The 11416-nt window shown below is 46.1% G+C and overlaps 1 protein-coding gene across 1 annotated transcript in view; it reads left to right on the forward strand.

Annotated features, from left to right (window-relative positions):
* LOC138825677 (metal transporter CNNM1) overlaps positions 1-9029 on the forward strand; it is a 48856-nt gene extending 39827 nt beyond the window's left edge. The window contains exons 9-12 of the mRNA XM_070020358.1: positions 3645-3828; positions 3978-4127; positions 5477-5578; positions 6530-9029. Of these exons, the coding sequence (XP_069876459.1) occupies positions 3645-3828; positions 3978-4127; positions 5477-5578; positions 6530-6609 (516 nt within the window). The 3' untranslated portion in view covers positions 6610-9029. The remainder of the gene's footprint in view (positions 1-3644; positions 3829-3977; positions 4128-5476; positions 5579-6529) is intronic.
* The last annotated feature ends 2387 nt before the right edge of the window (positions 9030-11416 follow it).

Below are 11416 nucleotides of genomic sequence, written 5' to 3' on the forward strand. Positions count from 1 at the left end.
GGCCTGGTTTCAGAAAGCTTGTCAGCGGCATAGAGTCTAAGTTGTAGGGGTGCATTTTGTGAGGTGTTATAAACCATAGGAAAATTGAGAGTATCCAAGCAGAATGACAAAAGACATCCTAACTTAAAGGTTATCTTCCAGGTACCTGGTCTGCTAAGTCGTAATGGCAATCTGCTAAGTCGTGTTAAGTTTCAACATAAACAGGACAACCTTTGCTGGGTGCCGGTGGCTTGTGCCTGTAATCCTAGCTACGAGGGAGACTGAGATCTGAGAATCGAGGTTCAAAGCCAGCTTTAGGGTGAAAAGGCAGTGCTGGGTATTAATCTAAGTTTGGTCCTCTTCCCTGGAGCTACATCCCCAAGCCTCCGTTTTGTTTTGAGATAAAGGTCTCTGTAGGTAGCCCAAGCTGACCTTGAAACTCAAAACTAGGCAGAGTAGTTTAGCACAAGACCTGTTGGACCTTGGTTGTCCTAATACAGTAACCCAGTGGCCACATATGGATTCCAAAGACTTCATACAAAAATTAATGTCATATTCCAACTTCATATTGTTTTCATGTTAGAGTTTTCATAAGTATGTTGAATGTATTTATTGTATAAAAGAAAAAATATCATTAAAATTATTTTACCTGTTTCTTTTTTCTAGCTATTATGAAAATTTTTTTTTGATTGCCAGTATAACTCATATTTCTTGGTGCTATTTCACTGTAGTATCAGATAAAAAGAAGTTGTGAGGGGGCGGGGGATGTAACTTGTTGGTACAGTCCTTGCCCAGCATTCACAAGGTCCTTGAATCAACCTCCAGCACCACCACCACTCCCTAAAAATGTCACAGTTGCTAGACAAGAGAAGGGAACTAAAGACAAGTGGTGTGGTGCTTGAATCTAGAAAAACAACTGGAGAATCAGGACAGAGATTGCTTTTCTGAACACATTTTCCAGAATGGTGCCCTGTCAACAGTAGTGTTTAAAGCAGTGTGTGAAAACAAAGCTGTAAGACATAGAGACGATAACAAAACTAGGGAGTGCCTTTGCTTTTCTAAAACCATCTTCCAGTTCAGACCCTCTCCCAACCTCTGTCCTACCTGTCCTTGGCCAGCCACCTGCCGCTCAACCTCCCCAGCCCACCTGTGCTCTTTTCCCTGATGTTATATCCTGACTGCAGCTGTCTGGTTTAACAACTATGCTAACTCCCCCAATGCCAGGGAACTCGGTACCTCCTTAGAAATCCTGTCCTATTGGTTCAGTAGTGTTACCACAATTCTTCATTCCCAGCTCATTCTTCCCTCCATAACAAGGCATAAATGGAGGGTTTGAGTTCCTCTGGTCCCAGGCACCTAGAGGAGACATAGCACTTTTTCTGAGTGGCATAGGTTACTGCAGGTCCAGCCTGGATAGAACCTTTCCAATCACTTCGTTCATTAACGTGGAACTTTTGCTGTGGCTGCCACAACCAAGAGCCATCTATCTTGGGGGACACAGCCAATCTAGCAACTAATGGGAGCTTTAAGCCAGCAGATCCGTTTCAAAGTCAGACCGACACATACCCCTTTCCTTCTCTCTTCCTCACTCTGGCTGCTTTTCTCTCCCTCTAGGCCCACTGTCCCTGTTGGACTCTATTTCTTTCCCCTGTGTTCTCTTTTCCTGTTTTCTTGGTTAAAGATTGACCTTTCCAAGATCTAGTCTTGCCTTCACAGCACCACCTGTCACATTGTCTCTGGGGATGGAGGGACACTGCTCCTTCCCACCCCCAACCCACAGAAAGCCAGGAACAACTTACACACCTCATGAGTGCAAAGTTTGGCCTCTGTCTTGAAAATGGATGTCTGCTGTAAAGTAAGATTCTAAGTCTACTGTGTGGACACACAATTAGTAATCATTCCTAATAGAGGGTAACATGTGCATTCACTTTATCTCATTATCACTGGGCCCCTCTGACAAGATTAAAGAGGTTAGTGATTTGGCCCAGGTCACCAGCCAGAAAGGGGAAAACCCAGTACTGACTAGGACCTGGGTGCTGTTCAAGCAGGCAATGTGTTTCCTGTTGTATTTTCTAGGTAGAGTGTCCCATTGCCTTCTTTGACTAAGCTAGAAGAGAAATCTAAACTAATGCTTTAACGAACACAACTACAATAAAACCAGCTGCTTTGTTGAGCTTACCAGGTGTTGTGTAGGAAATTTTTCTGTCCCTTAGTATTAGGGCCACACTTTTCCTATCTTTGGGGGAAATGCTCGATACTGACTTCTCACTCAGTAACAGACAAGAGCTGGGAAATTCAGGTGCTCTCAACACAAACATTCAACCTATTGAAGACTGGACAAAAGATGGTTGAGACGCATGGTTCTATGTGTTGAAGCACAGAACATATGGTTTTGACCTAGAAAATATCAAAGCCAGTTGCCCACATGCTGCTGTTTTATTAAATTTTTTAAATCTTTTATAAGGAAAGAACAAGAATCTGAGTGGGACCTGTGTCTGATTTTAACTAGGTCTCAGGTCAGTGGTTCTCAAAGTGCAACATCCAGACCAGCAGCATTAGCATCACCTGGACCTTGCTAGAAATGCAAGTTAGATAGTGAATTAGAAACTTTAAACCAGGCTCAAGTGATTTTTGTCTGTAATCCTAACTACTTGGGAAGCAGAGATTGGGAAGATCTCAGTTTAAGGCCAGCCCAAGAAAAAAAAAAAGTTCATGAGACCCTCTCAACCAATAAAAAGCTGGACATGGTAGTTCCATACCGGTCATACCAACTATTAAGGAAACATCAGTAGGAAGATTTCTGTCCAGTTCATGCACAAAATGCTATTGGAAAAATAACTAAAGCCAAAAAGGGCTGGGGACAAGGTTCAGGTGATAGAGTGCAAGGCTCTGAGTTCAAACTCCAGTGCCATAAAAAAAAAGAAGAAAAAGTATAACTTTGAGAGCTGAACCCAGACATCTTACTTCAAATAAGCCCTTAAGTAAGCCCTTTGGGTAATTCTAGTGCTGGGGTTTGAGAATTGCTGAGCTAGGACAGTTTATAACCCCTGTCCTGTGATTTAGCTATGGTATTAGTGTGCTCCCCACAGATTTCCATGCTACAGCCAACATCTTCAATATAATGATATTGAGGAGTGGTTAGGTTCTGAGATCACCACCCTTGATAGAAAGCAAAGCTGCCTGCCCCAAGTTCTCAGCCCCTTCTACACCCAGCCATTTCCCTTTCTGCTTCTCTACCATGTTGTGATATAGCCTGGGGAGAGGGGAAGGCAGAGGCTGTCCACTTGGTACTGGTGCCATGGTTGTTGGGCTTTTCAACCACCAGATGTGAACCAAATAAACCTTTCTTTTTCAGGTCCCCAGTCTTAGGTACATTTGTCATAGCGACACAAAATGGATTCAGATAGGCTCCTCCTGTGTACTGTGATGTCAAACAGCAATAAAAAGGAATAGAAGAAACTGGTGGCTGATGAATAAGGCCCCCTCCTGGCCCCTTAGTTCCTGGGCTGGTCCAGCTTAGATAGGTTAAGGTTTACAGATCTCAGGCCTCTGTGCCCAGGGGGTCCCACAGCAACATGGTAGGGCCGCTTGTGAACTTAGAAAAAGTGTCTCCATCTTGAGAGGATTCCACACAGCTCTCTTGAGCTTTTCCCACTTCTTTCTAGATCACCCGACAGCAATACCAGAACGCACTCACCGCCTGTCACATGGACAGCTCACCCCAGTCTCCAGACATGGAGGCCTTCACTGATGGAGACTCTACCAAAGCCCCCACAACCCGGGGCACACCCCAGACCCCCAAGGATGACCCTGCCCTCACGCTCCTGAGCAACAGGACCAGCCTGCCGGGTGAGTCAGTTGGGCAGATGGGTGGGGCTGTGGTGAGGTGAGAACAGCTCAGCCTTCTCCCAGCCCTGTCTGGGGCTACCATCTTGTGCTTCATGGAACCCCAGGTCTTTTCCAAGGCAGAAGGGTGACGCATTCACTGTCCTCCCCAGGCAGCCGCTCCGATGGGCTGAGAAGCCCAGGCGAGGTGGTGTACCTGAGAATGGAGGAGCTGGCCTTCACCCAGGAAGAGATGACAGACTTCCAGGAGCACAAGGCTCAGCCACTCTCGCTGTCCCCTGCAGCTGTTCCCACAACAGCAGGTTAGGGAGGGGCCCAGAGGTGCGAGGCACCACCCTCAGGTGATGGGATGGCCCAAACAAGCTGGGTGTGGGGAGGCCTGGGTTCTGAGTCTTACTTGCTTACACAACTAGGCAAGGACCTCCAGCCTTTACTGAGCACCTACCATGCATCAGGCCCAGTCTACTTCATTCCCCCAGACGTCTGTGTAATGCAGGATTGGCTACGTTTCTGCCTGGAGTTGACTCTGGCCCCTTCATTTAGCAGCGCTGCCATTTTAAGCAAGTTATTTAACCTAAAACTCCATTTTCTTATCTTAATAGACAAGTTTCCTTACATTTGCTGGTAAAAAATGATGTGTCTCATAAAGTTGGCTTTTAAGTATGAACAAGGTAATTTATATAAAGGGCACAGCACAGAGTTGGACACTGTGCTGTGCAGACATTAAACCTACCCTGCAGATAAGGAAGGTTTAATGGTGTCAGCCATTACCCTTCTGGCTGGGCTCTTCCATTCCTGTGGGTGCTGGCGAAACAAGGCAGTCTGAGTACTTCTGCATTGACAATGGGGCTGCTCCAAGTTCCCGGTGTCCCCTCAGTGCTGAGGCCTTCCAGAGCCTTGCCTCATTGAGGTGTGCTTCCCTGGTAAAGAACTAGAAAGACTTGTAGGTTTGTAAAGTCAAGGAGAGATGTTTGGATGTGTTAGCTAGCCCAGAAAATCTGGGACATACATAGTCACCAGTCTAGGGCTTACACTTAGAACTGATATGCTCTTTTTCTCCCTCAAAAAGCCCATGTAGTAACTAAAGTATGTGGCTAGGAAAATGCAGTAAAGGACGAAGGTAGCTTACAGAGCGTCTAGTCCACCCGCCTCACATAACACCCCTAGCCAAACACTGTTATGAACACTCAGTCTCCCCATGTAAAATTCTTAAGGCATTGGTATATTGAGGCTTGGTATATTCCTCCTCGAATCTGAGGGAGAAGACAGGTGCATGTGCCCAATTGTTATGAGCCCTGTGGTTTTCCATGCAGAGCAAGGAGACATCCCCACCAGTTCCAGGCAGAGATATGAATGGAGAACATAGTTCTTTCATCCTAAAAAAAAATCTAAAAGGAAATTGTTTCCACCTTTGCATGGATTGTTGGATTCCTACTCCTGTTCTTTGGAACACACACAAAAAAATGTTTCTTACTAACTCATAGACATGACCCCTTCCTGGGGATTTCTCCTTTATCTTTCCTGTCCTGACTCAGTTCTCTACTTGACTTTCACTAGCTGAGAGACCTCATGCAGAATCCGGCTCCCTGCCTGGATCCCTGGGTGTGTGGGTTGAAAAGCCTGTGTTTGCTCTCCTTCCCCTTTCTCTCAGCATCAGACCCTGAGTGTTGTCCTATCAGCCTGGATCCAGAGACCAGCCCTTGTAGTAGTGACTTTGAGGAAACCATGGGCAAGAAGCTGCTGAGAACCTTGAGTGAGTAGCTCCTCCCCCAGTCCTGAGTCCCTCCCCCAGTTACTGGGATCTTTCTCCAGGGCAAGAGCTGCTGGCTCATTTGGGGAAACCCTAATGAGGTTCAGTTGCACAGTAGGGATTCAGCCGGTACTGCATCCTTGGATTTGTGTCACTCAGTGGGTGATCCTCTAGGAAAGGAGTCTGCAAATTTGTCCTGGCCCTGGGGTCAGATTTTGACCTCCCTCCTCCACCTATTACTGTAAGTAAAGGTTTAACAGGCTGTAGATCCATTTGTGATTTGTGACCTCAAAGATATTGATGAGCAGTTTGACAGAGAGACCTTGTAGCCTACAAAACCTTTTATAATCTTTACTATTTGACCTTTTGAAAAAAATATTCAAGGGACTCCATAAAAGGGAAAACAAAATCCTCCTTAGGTGTAGTATGGCAGAAAGCAAAGGTGAAAATATTCCTTCCTGGAAACAGGAGAGAGGGAAACAGATGGCTCCATTTCCTTAGAAAAATGATGTAACTACTGTCATCTGTCCCAGTGGAGAAGGGAGGTTATTTCAGAATCCCCAGGAATGACACCCAGCTCTGCCCACCTACCCAGGCATGCTAATGACCACAAGTCTGGTCATTACTTGGGGTATCAGGCAGCCGGTGGGCCTGGGGCCCTCCGGAGACAGCCTATTCCTAAGGCATTCCACAGGTTTTACTCAGTTCCCTCAAAGAAGTTTCTATGTAGGCATTAGCCTGAGTTTGTGGCTTCTCAAGGTGTCATCTTCTGTGGAAGATTCTACCTCATGCTTCAGGATGTAAATCTACTACCTGAACAGCAGACTGTCGCTGAGCCCAGCAGCTCAGGTCTTTGCCTCCATTTCTGCTGCTGTTTTGAAGAGAAATCAGCTTGCTGAGAGGGCGTCCATGTCCTCTCAGTCCTACGGGCTGATACAAACTCATGTTTTGCAGGTGGTCGAAAACGGAAAAGGTCAGCAGATGGAGAGAGAACTTCCGAGGAAAACTCCAATTTAAGGCCTCTGATCACATGACCAGGCGAACTGGCTGGGTGTGTGAGAGTCCAGGGCTTTGGGGGAGGTCCCACCCTCTCATCATCTGCTTTCCTCCCCAAGGCCTCCCACAGGTGACAGAGCACTCTGCCTTCCTTCCCACCTCTTCACCCCTAGCTGTCAGTTTGGCAGATTGTTTTCCCCCTCGTCGCCTCCAGTTCAACTCAGAGTCTTGCCGTGGCCATCTCCTGGTCATGTCCACAGCACAATCTGGGGCTGGAAAAGAGAGAAGCCCAAGCTGGCATTGCCACTCTGGGACACATGAGACTCATTTTTGTTCTTTAGGGGCCCCAGCGCCCTAGAGACTCATGTCCTGGAACTCACCATTCTGCCCTCGAGAACAATGTGATAACCTTTCCGTCATAGTTCATGCTTAGCCTGGCTCCGAAGGTAGCATGGTAGACAGGCACAGGAGAGGCTGGTATAGTAGATATGAAGATGGGTTCCGAGAGACGGACCAAGAACTCGTCCAGAACTTTACAGTGTCGGGTGCAGTTGAGCTGGCCCGTGATTGGCATCACAGCACAGAAGCCATTGGTGACTGGTTCCCTGTTACTAAGGGCTTTGGCAGCCTGGGGAAGTGAGATTCAGCACTGGAAAGAATGTGGGATGGAGCCTCAAGTCACTGGTGTTCTTTTTCCCCAGGGATGTATTGGTTTTGGCTCCCTGCTAGCAGTCATGAAGTAATCGATAAATCTGTTCTGCAAGAAGAGGAGTAGGAGTCAGAGAACCTAGTCAGGAGCCAGAAGTGGAACTTCAAGTTTTAAGTGAAAAGCAAAGCAAAGCAAAAGAGAAAAGACAAAAAAAATTATAAGGAAAAGTCTTAAGCTGTTAAAGTGGATTTAGCCATGACAAACCAAAGAGTGCCCAGCTCAGTCAGGAAAGACATGTATTCTCAAGGAACGTCATTGTGTGTTCTACAGGAACATTGAAGAATCACTCTTTTCATTGACCACGCCCCTTCCCCACCCCCACCACTTACTATCACCACCGCCCCCCAGGTGGTCAGCTAAGTACTTTATTCTAAGAATCTACTAGCCCTCTCCTGGAGGTTAGGACAGGTGCAATCCCAGGCACAGCCACAAGATGGCAAAATGACTGCACATGCTGACTTCCAAGAATGAAACGTTCAGATTGCAGCCAGTCTAAAGGAAAATGTAGAATTAAGTTGGTCTTTGGGTTTTGTTTTTTTTTTCTTACCCCTTAGATATTCCTCCCCCTATCCCATACCCAGTGATCCAGTGGTGCCTGCTGAATCTCCAAACTTCCAAATTTCTCCCTATGGCAAATATCATGTAGGCTTCCCTCCATTTCTTCCAAAACTATCACTGTCCTCCTACACCCACTCAGCCACAAGGTAGGTAGGTGATTGATCTTTCCTCTGGGTTATTTGCACTACAAAGAAAAATGCTTGCCCACTGGAACTTTTAACTCAGGGGTTATGAACCTGGGGTCCAATACCCCAGGAGGTCATAGTCAGACTTCAGCGGGTCTATGAGTCTGTGAAACCCTTAAAAGTGTCACAATTTAGTATATGTGTTCTTGTATATTTTCCAGAGTTAAACTTTCCTACGATTCTCAAAGTCCTCAGACCCACAAAGGGTTTAAAAAAAAAAAAAAGAAGCAAAACACTATTTAAAATAGTGGAACTTTTAGCCCAGTGTTTCTGCAATGCAGAGTGAATTCTGAGCATTATGAAGTAAGTTAGTCTTAAGTGGCCAAATGCCCCTCTTGAATGGGGAAGGCTGGCACCAAGAAGTGAGTCCTCAAATTCTTGGCACACCTAGAGTATTCTACAACCTATACCCCATACAATGTTGGCCTCATCCCCACCAACCCAGAGCAGGTGCTGTGGTCAGGAGAACCTGGCACACGGTGGGAGGAAGGACTGGAGCTAGAGAGACCTCTGCCAGCAATGTGTCACTGGCTCCCACAACCCCCTGGCCTGGCCAATCTGAGGCTCAGCTGTCATGCATGTGTTCTCCTAGCTACCTCCTCAGCCACTATCCTCCCCCTCCACACACACACAGACAAACACCTGCTCTTGCCTGGTAGAAATAGTTACCACCTCAGTGCTAGGTGCCTCAGACTCAGACCAGTAGGTGGTGAGTTTTGAGCAAGAACTGCCATCCTGCAGGCTTCTTGCCCAGCTAGTCACTGGCCCAAGACAGCTTGCCTGGCTAGGCTCCTTGTCATTTCCCCCTTAGGCTGCCAGGTTCAGGCCACTGCTGTCCCATTCCATCCATCCCCCTGCAAAACCCCAATGAGCCTGTCACCACCCCTTCCTTCCCCTGTCCCTGACTCTGATTTTCTTCAGGTTAAAAAAAAAAGTTTAAAACTAATTTTAAAATAAAACATTTATGAAAGGCTCAATAAATTATAAATACTTTTGAAATAAAATGAAAAATTCCTTTCCTGGAATGTGGCTGTTTTCCTTGGAAATGTTGGGGTTCCAAAGTGTTAGCATTTGAGAAGCAAGTTGGACTACACACCTTTGTAAATACTTTACCTGGAGTGCACCTGCCTAGAGGGCCCGCCTCTCCAGGTGTCAGACTGAAGTCAGGTGACAGGTGACTTTGGGGCCCAGAAGGTTCTGCTTTTGTAAGAGTGAATGCCAGCAGAGGAAGGAAGAACCCAAGGGCAAATAAGAGACAAGGAGAGGGTACTGAGGATAGTGAGAAACTTGGCATTCGCGGAGGCCATGTGACAGGTGCAGCACTATGTTGGGAGCCTTCCAAGTTCAAGATCTTGAGGACCAGACCCAGACAAACCCAGAGTCTATGTGCTGGTCACATGGCTGGAGACCTTTTGGAAGGAAATCCGGGTAGCAGGACTCTAGCAGTTTAAACCAGAGTCTTGGGGAAAACCGGGAGGAAAGGGGGCCAGGCCTAAGGATGAGCTGTGAAGCAATGCAGGAGGTGGCGAGGTGTGTGGGGCACTGAATGTCTTTGTGGAAGGAAAGTTGGAATCTGATACTATTCACTTTTAAAACCAGCAAACAGGATGATGAGTGGCCAGAACAACTTCACATTCTTCCCAGGAGGCTCAGTGGAAGTATTTCTTTTCATTACAGGTAATTGCAGCAACTATTATGCTAAAACTCTTATTAGGTCATTTCTTTCTCAAAACCACCATGAAGGTGTTACGTGAGAGGTTGGCCAACTTGCTCAAAGTTTCCCAACCAGGAACTTCCAGAACCTGGAGCTTTGAGTGTCCTGCCTCAGAAATCCACGTGCAATGGCACATGACAAGCCCTAAAAGTCCAGCCCTCCTCAGACTTCCAGAGCCACAGACAGAAGGAGAGACACACTGACCAAAATTAGGTAAGGACACAAGAAAGCAAAAAACCTAGTCCATTGCTTTAATGCTAAAATCATTTATTTCAACCCAATGCAGTAGCTCAAGTCTAATCCTAGCTACCTGGGAAGTAAAGATCAGGGAATCACAGTTCAAGGCCAGTCCAGACAGGAAAGTTCTCAAGTCTTCATCTCAACCAATAGCTGGACATAGTGTTAGACTCCTGTCATCCCAATCACAGAGCAGCACAAGGAGAAGGACCGCAGTCTAGGCTAACCTAGGCGTAAAATGAGCCTCTTATCTTGAAATTAGCCAATGTAGAAAGGTGCTGATGTCCTAGATCAAGTGGTACAGTACCTGCCTAAAAAGCACCAAGGCCCAGAGTTCAATCCCCAGTACTGGAAAACAAAAAACCAAACCCATTCTTTCCTAATGTTTAATGGGTTTTTTCTCCTAGAGAAAAATAAAATTCTAACAAGAGAATTTAAAAACTAAGATTTTGTCAGATAAGATTATACCTTGCCAGGCTACAGGTGATTTACTTACTCTATCAAGATTGGTTTTGCCCCTAAGAACCAAGCTTTGCCCCAGCAGAGGTACCCTTGTCCCTGTGGAGAGCAATGGTTTAAAGATATATTTGGGGAATGACAAAAGCGGGACTCACATGGCTTCTCTGTTGACTGCCATCTTTACTGACAAGCAATTTTAAGTCGGAAGGAGAGTAACAATATGGAGGAAATGAGATGGCAGGACTCCACCCCCACCCACCAGCCTAGTCACACACCTGCACAGGGAAGGCCTGAGAGGATAAAGGATATGTGGTAACTGAAGACAGTGGAGCAGGGTTCACATGAGCAAGCATAAACAAAGATTGCCACACATACTTTCATATAGTACACAGGTCATCTGCATTTAGTCCCTGTATTTCCTGTCTGGTTAGAAGTGAAATGGGAAGAGTAAGGGGAACCAGACACATGTAGATCGCATTGTAGCTCAAGGTAAATCATTTTTTAATGAAGGAACCCTACCAATAGAATGGGATACCTCACCAAGGATAGAAAGCATCTGTCATAACCACCCCAGTTGAGAAGGAGTTGGAGACAATCTGGAGAAACTATCTCAGTAGGGGAGCGGCTGGCCTTGGTGATGTCTAAGATTCATTCATCTTATAAGACTAGAGGATTTAATAACTCAGAGTCCTTCAGAAGGGAAGATGCTGTTTTAAAATATTGTGCAACTCCCAAGTAATCACCCTTTTATTTTAAGCAACCCCACCAAAACCTACCACTTGGAGAATCTCTGGGGGTGTTTGGAAATTGTGATCTATGTTTAAATGGCTATGATTGCTCCAACAGACTGGGAGGCCCTCCAACTCATATCTTCATGAGTTCATGAAGTCATTTTTTTAAGAAATGTAAGACAAGCCCAGTGGCTCATACCTGTAATCCTAGCTACTCAGGAGGCTGAGATCTGAGGATCACAGTTCAAAGCC

The sequence above is a fragment of the Dipodomys merriami genome, unplaced genomic scaffold, assembly GCF_024711535.1.
Source record: "Dipodomys merriami isolate MVZ:Mamm:240054 unplaced genomic scaffold, mDipMer1.0.p SCAF_14, whole genome shotgun sequence".
Taxonomy (NCBI): Eukaryota; Metazoa; Chordata; class Mammalia; order Rodentia; family Heteromyidae; genus Dipodomys; species Dipodomys merriami.